Source organism: Anas platyrhynchos, chromosome 3 (assembly GCF_047663525.1).
Source record: "Anas platyrhynchos isolate ZD024472 breed Pekin duck chromosome 3, IASCAAS_PekinDuck_T2T, whole genome shotgun sequence".
Lineage (NCBI taxonomy): Eukaryota > Metazoa > Chordata > Aves > Anseriformes > Anatidae > Anas > Anas platyrhynchos.
Window position 1 is genome coordinate 117,042,898 of NC_092589.1, and position 17,021 is coordinate 117,059,918.

Below are 17,021 nucleotides of genomic sequence, written 5' to 3' on the forward strand. Positions count from 1 at the left end.
GTACCTTGTGCAAGAATGGGCGACGTTCTCACTGAAGGACAGAAGAGGCATTTTGGATGGTCCCTCAGGGGAGAGATGAAATAAATACCCATACCCAGCAGCACACACGGTGTTACCCTGCAGAGAAACATATACAGTTGTGAAAAAGATTACCACAGATTTCTGAAAATTAACATAAGTTTCAGAAGAAAAAAAAAAAAAATGCAAATTCTGGTAAGTCAGGCTGACAGAAGCTGGTACCTTGTTTCTGTATCTGTGCTCTCATCCTGTTCTTGCTCCGTCCTTGGGCCAGGCTGACAAAAACCTGCTCTCAAACCAGACAGCAAGGGCTGGCCTAGCAATAGGAACTCCTGACAGAAAAATGGTATTGACGGCAAACTATACTTTTCCCTGATTTACTTCTCAGTCTGCATATTTCTCATGTCAATACAGCAGAAAGAAACATTGGCATTGAAAAAGTGACACCCTGAAAAGTAAAGACAAAGCAAAGAAATACATCTCCATGCTATGTTAGTGTCTGAACAATTAAACTTATTCAGATCTGTGACGAAACACTTGGGTTTGATTCTTTTTTACAGGTTAAGTGATTAACCATGGGGAGATTAATTCATTGTGAATTAAAATCTCTTAATGAAGAAATCTGGAGTTGCTTTCTTTGCAAAGAAAAATGAAGTGAACATAAGGCTTATAATCAGGAGTTTAGTTCTTGCAGAGTCTGTAGCAAGTGGGTTGTGCAGGAGGTTTTACAGTGGTCTAGGAGATTTTCTACTCCAGGGCAAATACCTGCTCTTACCTGCTTATTTTGGACAGTAGGCAAACTGACTTGTATTTGGATGTTGTCTATACAGGGATGCTTTCATGTGCGCATCTGGGCATGATCCCCCTCAACTGTCTTAGATGTGTGAAATTTTGGTGCTGAAGTCCAGGCTGCTAAACTTAGGCTCCCTTTCCAGGAAAAAAAGTAAGGTGTAGGCATGTCCAGAGGGCATTTCATAGTGTCTAGCCTTAGATAAGATTAATTGCTCTCTGGAGGTACCTAGTTCTCTAAAGGGAGTCTAAGATGAGTTTTCTTGCAGCTATAAGAAGAACTTGCTAAGATCGGGACTGACATCCAGTGACTACCATTCCTAGGTCACCGGACAGTGTTAAAACACTAATGGCTTTTTGGTCCCTGACGGTCCAAATCAAAGCTGAACCTGGTGACCCAGAGGTGAAAGCCTGCATATTCCAATTACTTTCTCCTGACCCTTCCAAGCGTGTTCCCTGCAGTCATGATCTCTGACATCTGTCAAGCAACAGAGAGATATCAATAACCAAAGCACTGCTCTCTCCATCCCCTGGTAAAGCTGCTGCTTTTTTCCAAAAGTGCAGCCAGAGAACCTTTTTCTTTAACAAAATGCTTCTGCAGTCCTGTCACATTATTTCCAGGATCTTTTACTTGTGACTCCAATCATGCATTCTGCAGATGATTCATAAGGAAAAACTGCATATTTATTCAGCCAGCTAGTGGCTGGAGGGCAGGGGTTTTAGGCAAGGAGGGAATTTTGTGTGGAAATCAATTCTTTGTGGAAGTCAGTATATTATGAATGTCCGTGCAACCAAAATTCCAGAGAGAAATTACCTCCTCGAGCATGCCAAATACCTGGAGGTATGCATCGCAAGTCAGTAAAATAAGTGGCTGACGTTTAAAGTGTCTCTTAACTGTACAACCCCGCAAATGTAAATATTTCATGAATTTGTTTTAAATGATTGGGGCTCAAAGTGTTGACCTTATAGATGACATTAAAGCTCTGGAGAGTACGTTCAGCACTGTTCCCCCAGTTTCAGAGCCTGGTAGGATGCAAGGAGTATCCCCAGTGGGCTCACTTCAACATGTACACAATTTGCAAAAGGTTTTAGAAAAGATCTCAGTAGGAATGAAATGGTGGCAAACAAACAATGCCAAACAGATGCAGCCTCACCTCTTTGGTATTGTGGAGAATGGCTGAGTTGGGTGGTGCTGGGGAACAAAATCACTTATCAACAGCATGGCCATCAGTCACTCCTCTGACATGGAAGCATGGGTTGATCTCCGCCCTGCTCATTCTTGTTAAACTGTTGCCCTGTCTCCAACATCATTGCAAGAAAGGAAAGAGAGCCTGCTGGCTGAATTTCTTAAAACCTAATTTGTATGTTGTTATGTGAGAGCACTGCATGCTGGTGCTGAGATTCAAGGGCATTGAATGTTTAAGAATAGGAAGTTACTATAAAAAAAGCCTAAGACATACGGGGCCTAAGATAAACGAGAGAAGTTGTTGATTTTTCTGGTGTTTGGTTTGATTTGGTTGGTTTTTGCCTGCACACAAGAATAGAACAAGGGACACATGGCATTTACTTCAGTGACAAAACAGCCAGTAGCAAAGAGAGGCATCTTCTGTTCCACTTGCTGATACCAGACAAGAAACCAGCCTGCTAATGAAATTGTCTTATGTCACTAAACCAGGGCTTCCATACTTTATTAAAAAAAAAAAAAAAAAAAATGCTAACTTTGTCATAACCATTTTGCACTTACACTGTATAAAATTTTATCTAACAGCTTGATTCACAAATGCACTTAAGAGCTTAAGTCAAATGGAAACCTGTGGGAATTGGGTCTCTGAATGTCTTTGTAGGCTCAGGTTTGAGTGACTGCTGTGTCCCAATTTCAACACCGTTTAGGAGACCACTGATTTTCAAGGAAATTTAAGCTCTTCAGTCACCGATGCAAATTTAGGCTCCCAAGTAAATTGAGCAGATATGAAAATCTTGTTGCAGGACTCAGTGTGAAAAGTTTAACCCATCAAGTACAGAAACTGTAACACGGTCTGGACCTAAAGCACTCTGTCTACCTTAGCTGTAATCTTTGCTTTAAAGACTGAAGCCTGTAAATTTAAAACCAGTGATTGAAAGATAAAAATCTGGAGAAAACAAACAAACAGCCAATCAATCAAATAAACAAAAAACATAACACTGAAATCTAGAGGGCAAATTTCTACTCTATGTCATGGCTTGGAAGCGAGGCAGTGGAAAAATGAATCTTGCCCATTATTAGTCTTTGAACCTCCCTGTTCAATTAAGATTATAGCCACCTAAAAAGCAATATGTAGTAGTTAGTGAGTTGTTTTACCAGATAAACGGTGCCTAACTGTGTAACACCATGGTCCTAGTGCTGGACCAGCATCCCTTGATTTAGTGATTAACATCATACTAAGAAAAAGTCCACAGGACATGGGGGCTCTGATTGGAAAAAGTTGTAGCTTTTTCTCTTAATATCCGCATCCTTCCATGTCTTCTACTGAACATGATACTTATTGTAGAACAGTAAGTACTCCTAATAACAATTTTTTAGCTGGGTAACTTCTTTATATTTTCCTTAGAGCCAACTCTCTTGCTGCTGCAGTGCCTCAGATAGCCCACTCCAAGAAACTGCCGACACTGAGGTATATCAGCAACCCTTCAAGGGCCATCTGCTATTCTGCCTTGAGTAAGACAGCTTTGGAGAGCAGGCTTAACCCTGATATTTGGCTGCACAGCCACAGATGCAGCTTTGGGCGTATCTACAAAGACACATGAACTGAGAGAGCTCTGCAAATGTTCTGAAAACCCACCACAGTCGGTTCACACGTACCCATAGAGATAATTGCAGCAACCCTTTGCAAAAGCTGAGCCACTGGCAATCCAGCAGACAGCTCCAGGGTAAGTCAGTGCATGATAGTACAAAACTGTGTTTAATGGAGCTGAAATTCATGTGATTCTGCCTCGTTGTTGTATTTTTAACCATATTTGATAGTCTTAAAAATGATAAATACACCCTTGAGGGAAGTGCAGGAAAGTCCTCTCCTTCTTCCTAAGCACTATTGGCTTCAGACTACCATAGGAAATGTGTTGTTCTCTTTTTCACCTTCAAATTTAGGTGCAATTTTTTCCTCCTGAAACAGAAGCCCAGGGGGCAATTGGGTCTTCACAGGCACTTAGTAATTGCTTTGGTTTCTGTGGGTTAGCAATAGAACAGGTCAGAATTATTTTTTTTACTGAAAATGTGCATTTGTCACAACTGAAACTGTGGTAAGAAAGGTCAGTTACAATGAAATTCCATGCTTAAAATAGTTGAGAAGGAAAAGTGGTTTGAAATCACTGAAAGACATGCAGGGTTTTTTTGTTTGTTTGTTTGTTTCATAAAGCACTTAAAAGTGACTATTTTGAGACGTAAGTGACTTGAATAAGAACAAAAATCTATGTATGAACTAAAATAAAGCATGTCAGAATTAGCTAACAAAAAGATGTTCACTGAGCTCAACTTTTTGAAGGCAGGGTTGTGAGTCATTAAGCTTTTTAATTTTTCAGTGTTTTGTCACTCTTTAGAACAGTGAAACTTGCTTACTTTTAAAATCAATGTCATTTTCATGGGAAGGGGAAAGCATTCTCCTTCTCACCCTGGAATGCAAATCTGAGCCTGTGCATTAGCTCTAACTATAAATCCAGATGGACGTACATTTGATATTGCTTAAATTTATTGTGTTTATCATCAGTCCATTAAAATTGAGATTTTCAAAAAAAATTTAGAATGACAGAAGAAGAAAAAAATCTAGTGAAGCTGAGCCTGAACTTTCCTTTTCCATTTTGTCTAGGCATCACTGAGTAAGAAGAATCTCACTGCAATATTGTACTGCATTCAAGTGCAGCATAATTTTCAGTAACTATAAATTTGACAATGAATATAATCTGTTTTTTAATTTACACTTTTATTTTTTTTTATCCCATCACAAGCACAGTGTCTGACAGCTCAGCCAAGAAGCAAATGTTGTGTATGTGATCTCCCAGTAAAGCTCCTTATCTTTCTGGTATCTTTGAATAGAAAAGAAATGTTATGTTTTATACTTGAATTTCTTACCTCAATGTGGTTGGCAGGAGCCCTGACATAGATCCCTGCTGGTGACAGAGTCTCAATGTTGGATAAACCATCTGTTCCAGAAAGGCCAATCACTAGGTTGTTTCTGATTCTGTTCCCCTTTTCCAGTCCTTCTCCTTAAAAATAAAGAAACAAATAAATAATTATTAATAATAGGGAAAAATATAAATATACCTGGACACACTCTACTGTGCACATCACAGAACTTTCTTGGTTTTTCAGTGCCTGCTTTGCTGGCATGGTGGACCTGGGAATTAGATTTGTGTGACTGTCCTTCGGTAAGTCACTGTCTGAAAAGAACTTAGAAATCTGTGTTTAACAGAGAAGGCTGTGACATGGTCAAAGACTGCCATGGTTGATCACAGCGATGCATAGCATGGGAAGGGGAAGGCTGTGTGCTTCAGAAAGGTCAGAAGGCCACAGCAAAGATATAATAGAATTGTTCAGTTGTAAGGGATCTTCAAAGATCATCTAGTCCAACTGCTGACATTGGCGTGAACTGTATCCATGATTTGTGTCAATGATGTGACCAAGATTAGACCAGCACTGTAAATATGATAAAAAATAGTTTCAGCCACAAAGAGCCTACACTCTAATCAAACAAATACAGTCAGGCAAAAAAATACTACAAGACATATTCTGCAAAGGGCAACAGAGACCACAATTCCACAGTTCAATATGCAGAAAACCCAGTATGAAGTGTTATAAAGGAATATAACTGCAGACATATTTTGCCATAAGTTTATGGAGAAATTAATAAAGAGACTATTATAAAGCACATTTTACATCTGGGAGAGAAAAGAAGAAAAAAAAAAAAAAAGAAAAAAATGAAGAGCTTCTAAGTGATTCCAACTATGGGTACACAGGCAAAATTGTATCTCCCACATCTCCATACACTGCCCCACTTATATATAAGAAAAAGTCTAAAACTGTCACAACCCTGCATAAAAGTGGAAGTTCTCCATTCCTAAACGTGAAGCATGAGGAGAGAAAGGAAAACCACTCAATTGATCACACAACTCAGAGACATAGGGTGCTCCAGAACAGTACTGAATTGGGAAGAAATACATATACATAAGTATACATAAGCATATATCAATATATATATATCCTTTTACACTACACCATGAAGAAATGTACCACTCAGTGACAAATAGTGGATAGACCTATGCACAGGTCAACTCCAAAAAATGACACATCAGCACATGTCCCTCCACTCTGTTGGTGTGAAAGCAGAATACAAAGTGAATCATCTCTGTTTGGCCTACACCAGGAGCAAATAAAGTCTACTTAGTTTTGTTTTATCAAAAAGAAATTATCTTCAACTATACCTGCTCTGGTACTATCCCAGATACAGATCCCTTCCCCAGTCATTAATTCCCTAAAGGTAAACCGTAGCAAAACATATGAGCTCTTTTTTTTGGAGAGAAGAGTAATTACTTTTAGCTTTCCTCACAGCTTTTGAGCCTTTCTCCATTTTTGGAATAGTATCCATTTAGGAAATATTTCCTTTCCAGGTTATATTTACTACAAATAATGCCACTACCGGAGCATAAGCAGGGTCCTAAAGCAGTCCTTTTGACAGCCATATGGGTTTGTGAGGTGGCAAAAAGGATCTTGGCTTCCAAGCTGAGACCTGGTATGTCAATTAATTCTAAGCCCAGAGCGACTTTTTATGACTGTCTTGCAAAACCCCTGAAAATACGGGTTTTAGATGAAATCACTGAGGGATTCTGGAGCTGCAAACAGCCAGCTATAATAAATATTCCTTCACAGGCAACAAAATGATATATAAATTCATCCATCAGACCCTCTGGAGCTGCTGACAGTGAAGCCATTAAAGACATCTTGGGGTAAGGTGTATTCAGGCTGAAACTTCAAAGGAAATGTTCAGCTCAGCCCAGAGTCCTTTAAGCCAGAAGCATGTCCTAGCACAAGTGAGCCAAGGTGTCCCAGCAGGACGGAGATCTTGTTCTGCTTCCCCACAGCCACGAGGACTCTGTGTCTCACCTTTGGCAAGTCATCACATCTCTCTGGGCCAGCTCTCTTCATCTGCAAGATGTGTACAGTCGCTCTTCTCTTATTGGTCTCCACTGTTTAATTTGTAATTTATCACATCCTATTATGTTTATATACAGAACTTAGCATAGGGACTCTCTGTGTGAGGGGAACTGAAGGCTTTTTTTTATCTCTGTTTATCTTAAAATTGGTCATTTTTTATCCTACTTCTGATGGAAACAAAAATCAAGCTTTATCTTTAGGTATTCAGGCAACATGAGATCCCAGCAGAAGATGCTGCAAGTCAGTCTCCTGATGGTTAGTTAGGAGAAATATTTTGTTGTTTAACAGTTTTGTTGCTCCAAGCTCCAATTTATTTAAGAGCTAAATCCTCTGCTTAACTTTTAACATATGCTTTCACTCCATTATCTTCAATGTCAAATGACTGAAGTTAAAGGTAAGTATGCTCTTAAATGCCTCACTGAACTGGGGTCTTAAATATTGCATAATGGTGCTCTTCTACAGAGAGATAAATCAATTCCCTAAAAACAAATATCCTTCTAGTTGTACACTGTGGGGAAAAAAAAAAAAAAAAAAAAAGAAAAAAAAAAAAGATCCAAGTGAAGACTGACCTGAAGAAATAGAGAGTATATGTATGGCCAAACAGAAATAACTGATAGGAGTTGCATGAGGAATACTGAGAGCTTTATTCCAGATTCCCTTATACCAGGAAATGTGGAAGATGTGATTAAAGTCATCAGGGTGCAGTTAAGGATCCTTTTCTCCAAAGACATTTTCATGCAAATGATCATTAGCACATGTTGCTGTTACATGTTGGATAGATATTTTCCTGCCGCACTTACCCAGTAGAAGCCCATGGCCTGAAATGTTATAGAAGACATTACTGTCCACACTGAGGTTTGAGATCCCGGCCAGATGGAGTCCTTGGCCAACGGAGTCCAAAACAGAGCAGCCACGTATGTAAGAGTCTGAAAAAGAAAATAGTACTGTGAGCAAAAAGCACATTGCATTTTGAAGGGTGGGAGAATTTTCTATTAGCTCCTCATCCTTCGATGCTGTGCAGTTAATGCTTTTCACTGCCATAAGACTGACCAGTTGTAACTGCCCACCCTTGCTCATCTTTGCAGGTCTTTGCCAACAGGTAGGCATTGCTGAGATGGCCACAGCAGAAGAGGGGCCCTGAGTGTAGAAATGGGTTATTTGAGGCATCCACTGTTATGAGGAAGGAAGAGATTTAAGTGAAAGGATACAGCAGTATCCTATGAGTGAGCTATGTTATGAGCTCAGGAAACTGGGTGATTGAATTGGCTGAGTTGGGCCTGAAGGAAATGAGGAACATCTCAGAAGGACAGTGAGTACAGATCAGGTATCTTGTACAACTTGTCTAGCCAGGCATGGTGACCTGCCCACTGTACTCCAGGATCATCTCCAGGGCTGCTTTTGGCCACCAGGAAGCCTAGATCCTCACACAGCGATGAATCCGGCATAGGAAAGGCAAAGTTGTGGGTTAACTGAAGGGGAGAGTCCAATCTAGAACCCTTAAAACATTTGAGCTGACCTAACTTGCTCCCATCACCACCACTCTTTAGAGACCTCATTGCCACTTCCACAGAGATGAATTTTGTGCTCACCCAAGAACCAGTCAAAACAACTAAGTACGTTCCTTAACTTTCAGGTCATATAATTACATTTTGGCTTACTGAACATCCCTGAGACAGCTTTGCGCTTCATTATGGTATATTAGGGCTTTCAATTCCAGAGTTGGAAGTGGCACACTGACTAGAGAAAAGGAGATGGAGGGGAGTCCTCATGGCAGCCTGCAGCTCCCTCACGAGGGGAGCAGAGGGGCAGGTACTGAGCTCTGCTCTCTGGGGACAGCGACAGAACCTGAGGGGACGGCATGGAGCTGGGACAGGGCAGGGTCGGGCTGGGGGTGAGGGAAAGGTTCTGCACCCAGAGGTGGTCGGGTACTGGGACAGGCTCCCCAGGGACGTGGTCACAGCACCAAGCCTGGCAGAGTTCAAGAAGCATTTCAACAACTCTCTCAGACATAGGATCTGGTTTTGGGTCATGCCGTGCAGACCCATCTTTGGGCAGGAAAAGGTAGATAATGTGAGCTCATTTGGGCCCGTCTCCAGAGCAGCTGTCTCACCTGCCATCTGTGCATCGCCAGCAACTGTCAGGGCGCTGTGGTGCCACCCAAACGTTTGGCCCATGTGGCGGAATTGGACCCCCTCCACCTGCAGCCGACTTGCCTCTTCCTGGAAAGCTTCCACAATGACAATGGCCCCCAGGTCCCGGGACCCCAGCTGCCTCTCACTTCGCTTGTACAGACAGCTGGAGTCACCTGGAATACAAGGCAGTAGGAGGTATCAGCATGACATCTCTGTGGTGACCATGGCCTTCAAGCCACATCATGAGACCCACCACACCAACTCAGTGAACTCCTGTCTCCAGCAGCAACCTTAAACACATGCCCTAAGACAATCTGCCACAGGCGAGCAGATTTGATACTCCTCCTGAGTACTTTCACAATTTCTTCCCTTAGAGTGTGGACTTTTTAGATATTTTTTTTTTTTTATTAAAACCAGCAGGAAGCTGTGGCAGTTATATGCTTTGGAAAGGTCCTTGTGTTCAATTTTAAATAGGCCTATGCACAGGGATGATGTATTTGACATTGATTTACCTTGGGTGAGGTTCTTGAAAAGAGGATTGGGCACGGCTATACTGAACTAAGCTGAAATGAGAACATTTTGAAATTTCTTTAAAACTCTCTCTCTCCTGACTGTCCCTGCAGATGGGTGAGGAAACATTACTTCCCACAGTCTGAAGGCAAGGAGAGGAAACCATAGGGCTGGGAATGAATCAACATTCATCAAATGTGTCCTTTCACAGGTCTGTGCTTAGGACATTTTGGTACAAGGGGATTCAGACTTAAATATATAACTTGGGTCTGCTTACAGTCAGTAATACTCATTTTTTCTTTTAAAGAAAGTAAATTAACCACTAAAAAATAAAAATAAAATCACTGCCTCCTCATCTTCTGGTGACTCCACTGAGAAATCCTCCTATACATTAATGCAAATAAAAACCTCAAACAGCTCAAACAGTTAGCACATTTCAGAGACTATATTTATGAGTTCCACACAAAATGGACCATAAATCCATGAGTAATATAAGCAGTTGGCTGCTGGATATCAAATGAAGTCTTGTGTCACAGTCTAAATGCCCAAGGCATTTTATTTTTAAAGGAAGACTTATACCTGGGTTGCCAGATAACCTAACTCTCCTTAAATTATAATCACTGTGTCTGACTCCATTTCCTCACCTGCTGGTGTAAATCAGGAAGCCATTCGTCAAACTTCATTGTGTTTCACAAATGTAAAACCAAAGGAGAATTGAGATACCAATTGTTTCACCACTGCTACTAAATGCTACAAGAAATCATCACCTGGTTTTGCTTTTTGGTATCCCTAAGCACTAAACTACATCTTAATATTTTATACCAATGAGTACAACAAGCATCAGGCTGCTTTGTTTTTCCTTCTTCTTAAAGTGACTAAATAGTAAACACAATTAAAAATTTAATATATTATGTACACTGAAATATGTGTTCAGAAGATACTTTCTTTTCTACACCCTTAGGCTCAGGCAAAACTAAGGGGTCTTTCCCAAGGTGGCTTGAAAAAACAATGTGAAAATATTACATCTGAGATATTACAATGAAATGCACTTCAGCTCCCAAGACGTCATACTTCAATGTCAAATAATGTTTGGAAAGATAAAATTGATTTCCTGGCACTGGTACATCTCAAAGTTACCCTATTAAGAAATATTTCTAATACACAGTGATACCACGGTCTGGTTTTAACAAAGCAGTTTTACTCCCCAGTATGCTACATGTTACAGTATGTTACAAAAGACCTCCTCACCTCTTGCAACACCTGCTTTTGCACACTCTCTGAGGTGGGCCCTCCTCTCCCTTGTGACATTCCCTTGAACAACAACCCTTCTGCTAATCAGTGCCACCACAGCAGTCAAAGGCAGGCTCTGCCCATTCACCCTTTCCTCTCCAACGTTGTGGGAGTACCTAGAGAAAGACATAAAGAAGGCACAAAAGCATCTGCAGCTGATGGAGAGCAGGAATGATGTTTACCGTAAGCTAAAGTATGAACCCAGCCATCCAAATTCAGAGCTGGTATCAGTCATCTTCTCACAATTGACAGTGGCTTATCTAATGCATCTATGTATATGGACTACATATATTTTTCCTTTGCTGATGTTATTTTCATCTTGTCTATCATGTTCACAAATTCTCCTTAGATTATGTACGTTTACACCAAAATATTTCAGTATTTGAATTTCCTTCATCTTCCCAAAACGTACTGTGGCGACAAACAAAAGTATTTTCTTCATCAAGCCCCACATATTTCTATCAAGAAATTCTACTATTGGCTTTCACGAGTATCAGAGTTAGGCTGCCTCCCAGAGAAGATGCCTCAGCACTGGTTATGATGTAAGAAGTATAGTTTGGCTAAAGTCTCCATGCACAGAGAACAAAGAGAGCAAAAACAGCCAAGCTAATGTTCAGTGGAAACCCAAAGCAGTATTTCCATACTGAAGTAATTCACTTTGAATGTTTTGTTAATTAACTTAAACAATTCAGTAAAGAGAGAAGGCTTTTTTCTTTCTTTTTTTTTTTTTTAATTATTTTTAACAGAATCAGACACTTTTGTGAAAAAATGCACTTACTCAAGAAAATAACTTTACAGGAAAAATTCTTAGTCAACCCCACACTAAGGCCTTGACTGGCCATCACTTTTTTCTGCTTCAAAGGTTTCTGAGTTCATGGTTATAATACAGGATTTAAACACAGTCAGAGGCATTCAGGATTGAACACCCTCTAGCTTTAGGGGGAGAGAGAAACCAAAATATCTCTGACCACCTTTTTTAAAAGGATTTATATAGCTATTATATCCCACAGGAAACTGCAAATCCTCATCTCGACCAAATTTTCTCCTGTTTTCGCTCTCTGCTATAGAAATCCCCTGGGCCCTGGAAAGGATACCTGAGGGGTGATCTGAGGTAGATCACAGTGTTGTTTACAGATTCAATAATGGCCATTTCTTCTTGCTGCTGTACATCTCCAAGGCCCGTCCTTCCTACAATGATTTCATCACCAGGATGCCAGTCAACATGTTCCTGGAGTACTAATCGCGTGTCGTTAGCAAGAACTGATGATTTCAACTGTGTGAAAGCTACTTTGGGCATCCAGCCTGAAGGGAAAAAAAAAAAAAAAAAAGTTAAAAAAAGTCAACAGACACCAAAAAATAGCAGAAAACAAACAGAAAACACTGCCTCATTTCGATCATCTTATAGTCATTCATTTCTCTTCGATAATGTGTAGGAAAGAAGGGATTGATCCTACAAAAGGTGATTTGTGCACATCTGTTTGGATCAGAAGTTGCACTTAACATCTTCATTTCATTTCTTCTGTCTTCATTGTTCCCAAACAGCTGAAAAATATTCTAGAAAGGAGTTTGTTCAAAAGGTAGTGGGGGCTGAGGTTTGGTTTCATTCCCCCAGAATGACTTCCCTGTGTGAGAAACACCTTCTTCCTAAGCATCCTTTATAACCAACAGAGAAAAACACTCTCTGCAGGGACCATTATCCTTCACTGAGTACAAAAAGTACTTTTAATTATCATATTCCCCAATCAAATATCCAAAATGAGACGTAATGAATCTAGGCCTACAAGAAACTTGCATTCAGAAAAATATACACTTCTATTAGTAACTTTTTAATGACACAGGGACAGACAAACATCACTACTTTTAAAAACTTTAGTAACACCAGGTCACTTTCACACTGCCTCCAAACCAAGGGGTCATTCTTTGAGATCTTAGCTTAAGTGACTTACCAGGTCATGCAATTAAACCAATTAGATACAAAATCAAACACAAGACTAAAATGTCTAGCATTCAACCAGCTTCTTTTCAAAGAGTTGACCAAAAAAAAAAAAAAAAAGTTGATTGTCCTTTTTTACTGCTTGATTTGTATGGTAGAGACTGGACATGTGATTGGGTCAGCATGAAATCATGCAATGGTGGAAACAGGATTCTGCAGATGCCTAGAAGTGTATCTCAGCCTGTTTCCAGAGCTGAAAACACAAAGACTTTCATGGAAAAAGCCTCCTCCATGGGTGGTGTTTCTCAAGGTGTCTGCCTCAGTTGCATCTGGGTAAGGAAGAACAAAATCTGGAGGTTCCAAAGAAGGGAATGATAATACCTAGCACAAAAACTGTTGGACTTCATGCCTTTTTAAATACAAAGCAACCAGTGTGAATACATGATTTTCATGTATTCACAATACATGTGAATACATCTGTTGGGATGACAGCAGGGTAAAGAAGATCCCCCTACATCAGCCACCACTGCAAGGCATTTGCAAGGTTACAAATGCATATTCCCAAATACCCTCCTGCTTGTTGGACATACTACCAAGGCTGCGTGCAATGAGGCCCAGCCCCAGCAAACTTCATGACATTTCACTCTCCCTTCTTTGCTTCATGAAGCTTGCTTTAACTCTTGACATCCCCTTTTGCCTAACAGGCTTTGGAACAGATTGTTCCAGAAAGATCCGACACACTGAACACCATCAGGGGAGGGAGCATGTGCCTCACACACCTTCTTTTAGTATATTTTTCCTTCCCTCCTTTGCAATAGATCATAATTTACCTTTAGCCCACAGCAAGTTACTGTCCTCCTCAGTTGTACTGTAGAAAAGTAATAACACCAGAAATCACTGAGGGTAGAGGTTGCGTCCAATAAATCATTTTCAAATTATTTTAAGCAAGCTTCTCTCTCTATTTCCTGTTTCACTTTCTGGTTGCTTATACTCTAGTGTCCCAATTCTTCTTTCCTTAATGAAGGTGGAGATAAGGAGTAGCACCCCCAAGTCAATGAATTCACAGCAGAATGAGAGAAGAAAGAATCGAGTCTTGATACTCTGTCATCCTGAAGCACTTTTGAACACCTGCTCTGCGTGTAGATGAGATGATGAACATCTAAACCCAGCTGAGATACCTCTGGTTGATTAACTTTTCTTTTTCTTAAAGCAGAAGTGAAATTTCTTCACTTAGAGCTTAGCAAATCCTTGAGACATCCCTCACCTAATGTGCTTTAGTTCATATCATAGAATTGTCTGGAATGCATGAAATGGTTTTCCTTCAAATTAAACTAAAACAGAAGCTACAATCCAGTAGGACATATAATACACTCCAGCCGTAGACCTTCCCTATCTGTACATCCAGGTTTCCTTTTTAGAGAAGGGTGGTGCATTCCCTGAAGCATCCCAAGATGCAGATTGTGATTTTTGGCATATGAAACTTTGGGCTAGAATTACTTATTGTGTAGGCAAGGTTATAGGCAATGTTGCAAGCAGAAGAATCATTTGCTGAGTTTCAGCTGGCTCAGTGTTTGCACCAAGAAGAGAGGAATCAATACAGGGAACGTTTATGGGAGCACACAGAGACACAGACTGCTCCAGAAATGCATTCAGCCCACTCCAGTGTGGGTGTCAGAAGTAGTAGGAATGAATCAGCCTTTCAAGGTGCTCATCTCCTTCCAGTTCAGAGCTGATGTGATACAAAGAGTGGGAGGATACTGGTGCAAAGGGAAGAGATAGGACATTTGAAGTAGTGAGGGAGCCTTCTTGATGACCCTTTCTGGTTGTCTTGAGGCAAGTACTGACAGCTTCATCTCATCTTCCCCCCATTGAACATCCTGGTATGGTAAGCACTGTTCATGTATTAAATGAAGACTTTCCTTAGAAGAGGCCTACAAATCAATAATACTGAAATATCAAGTATTTAGTATATTTTTAATAATAAAACCATGCTTATATGCAATCATCATCTAAGACAGAAAGGAATACCAGAGAGAACACAGAGGTGGACATCCCATCCTTCTCAGAAAGTCCTAACAATTCCTGGAGGGGAAGCAAGAGAGGGCAGTAGAGCAGTCATTAATTCAAGGAGAGCTGCACACTGTTGGAGGAACCCCTTTCCATCAGCACCCTGCAACTTTATGCCAGTACAAAGGGAATGCAACTTGCTAAGAACCAATAGGTAGGACATTTTGTCCCCTCCGCACAAAGACTGGCACCTTGTAAGTCTCCCTCTTCAACAACCACAGCTGACTCAAAAAAAAAAAAAAATCCCCTTGATATCTGCCTACATGCATTCTTTTACTAGCAGCAATCTCATCATCATTATTCATTTACCTTCTTTCATTGAGTGAACCTCATGAATTTTTAGGACTCCCATAAAAACGAACGACTGACAGCAGCCATCTGCATGTTGAGCAGCATAGAGTTTTTCTCCAGTGCTGGACATTTTGCTCGTAATACCAATTCATGTGCATGCGCTAGTGTGTGTGTTTGTGTGCATCTGTGTCCAGGCACACAACTGCCTCCCATTGTGTACATCTGTCACATACATACTACAGCAATCATTACAAAAACACTGCTGGGCAACAACTCTTATCATTAAGAGGTGCAAATCACCGTTTCGCATTCAAAATAAGCTGTATTGGAACAGGCCTGATTCAGGCTTTTTTCCACTTCCAGGTTCAGAAACAAAATTTGTTATGGAAAATATTTCCAAGTATTCCTTTTCTAAAAGAAGAGTATTAAAGGTATTAAAACGTCTCCTCCTGACCCCCCCCCCCCCCCTTTTTAATTTACATTTACCTCTTATTGAGCTCTCAGCCTCCTTCTCTGTCTCCCATTCCAGTTTTACCTTTTTCCCAGCTGTTTTGCTGGGATGAGGTATTTTTGTCTTTATGTGTAAGATTTCTTACTTCCAATTTTCAACACTTATAGTAGATTTTATTAGGAAAAAATATATATGTTTGTATTTATTTTTTTTTTTAATGGCAGTTTGGATGTCTGATTATCCTCTAGCTGCTGTTCCAGAAAGACATAAATAGGTCTGATGCAGGTCCTATGCTGGGTCTCAGCAAGTACCAATGTACACTCTTTAAATGCATCGGGGAATTTAGGAATCTATTTAAGTCTGAATAGTGACTAAAGAAACTCCTCAGGTCAGACAGCATCTTGTTCTGTTTCACTCAGGAGCTTTTCTAATTCATCTCTGGTGGGAGCAGGATTGTCCCCTTTATGTCTGGATCTCCAAACCTTCCATAGCTGCCTAAATCCACAGGGATCTGGAAATCACACAGCAGTCACCAGTCACAGCAGACAGCCAAATCAAATTGCTCCTGCTTCTTGAAGAAGTTGCCAGGCTCCTGTTCACCTACAAGAGGTGGGCTGACTGGGTAGGGTTCACCACTGTTTGGAGGTGGTTCTGCATCCATCTTCTACACAGGCAGGAGAAATGTGCTGCCGAACATCTCAGGAGGGCATGATCCCCATCCTGGAGTCAACCCTTGATTCCCAGAGGTCTTCAGCAGCTTTTCTCCTTCCAATAGACTCTCTCTACAAAGATCATGAACAGCTAAAAGAGGATCCCCAGAATGAAAACCACTTTCACCGAATTCAGCTTGCAGGGTCACTGTTTGGAGGCCCAGAACCTCAGAACCTTCTGTCTTGTTTTCCTTTGAAAATAAACTTGACTTCAAGAAAAAAAAAACTGCAGGTAAAGAAAATGACATTCAGTGACTGGAACTGGGTTGTGCAACAGGTAAATAAATGACTTGTTTCAGGGTGGAAGGTTTAAAAGACCAACAGTCACGGCATATTTAAGTAATTTCTTCCCCCCAAAAGCATTGCAAGCAGAAACACTCAAAAGTGCTGAAAAATAGATGAATCTGTATCACTCCTTAATTATTGAACTCATTTTTAATAATTAACCGAGCTCAGATTGGAAGAAAACACATCTTGAGATCTAAAGCGGGACAGCCTTCATGCTAAGGGGACAGGACAGACCCTTTAGAAACAAAATGCTATTGCAGGCAAAGGAGGAAATGAACATTTTACCAAGTGACTTGACGGAAACACACTTAAATACTGAGAAGAACCAAGTTATCAAATGGCAACCCAAAAACAAGAGTGA

At 40.5% G+C, this 17,021-nt stretch overlaps 1 protein-coding gene across 9 annotated transcripts in view; it reads right to left on the reverse strand.

The window, feature by feature from the left end:
• PKHD1 (PKHD1 ciliary IPT domain containing fibrocystin/polyductin) overlaps window positions 1–17,021 on the reverse strand; it is a 256,540-nt gene that overhangs the window by 133,755 nt on the left and 105,764 nt on the right. For all 9 annotated transcript variants that reach the window (XR_005264657.1, XR_011808607.1, XR_005264658.2 and 6 more), the window contains 6 exons: window positions 12,015–12,222; window positions 10,879–11,036; window positions 9,099–9,293; window positions 7,789–7,914; window positions 4,910–5,043; window positions 5–117 (listed from right to left, as the gene is read on the reverse strand). Coding sequence is in view for 6 of the 9 variants with exons in the window: in XM_038177367.2 (XP_038033295.1) it covers window positions 5–117; window positions 4,910–5,043; window positions 7,789–7,914; window positions 9,099–9,293; window positions 10,879–11,036; window positions 12,015–12,222 (934 nt within the window). In the remaining 3 variants the exon portion in view is untranslated. The remainder of the gene's footprint in view (window positions 1–4; window positions 118–4,909; window positions 5,044–7,788; window positions 7,915–9,098; window positions 9,294–10,878; window positions 11,037–12,014; window positions 12,223–17,021) is intronic.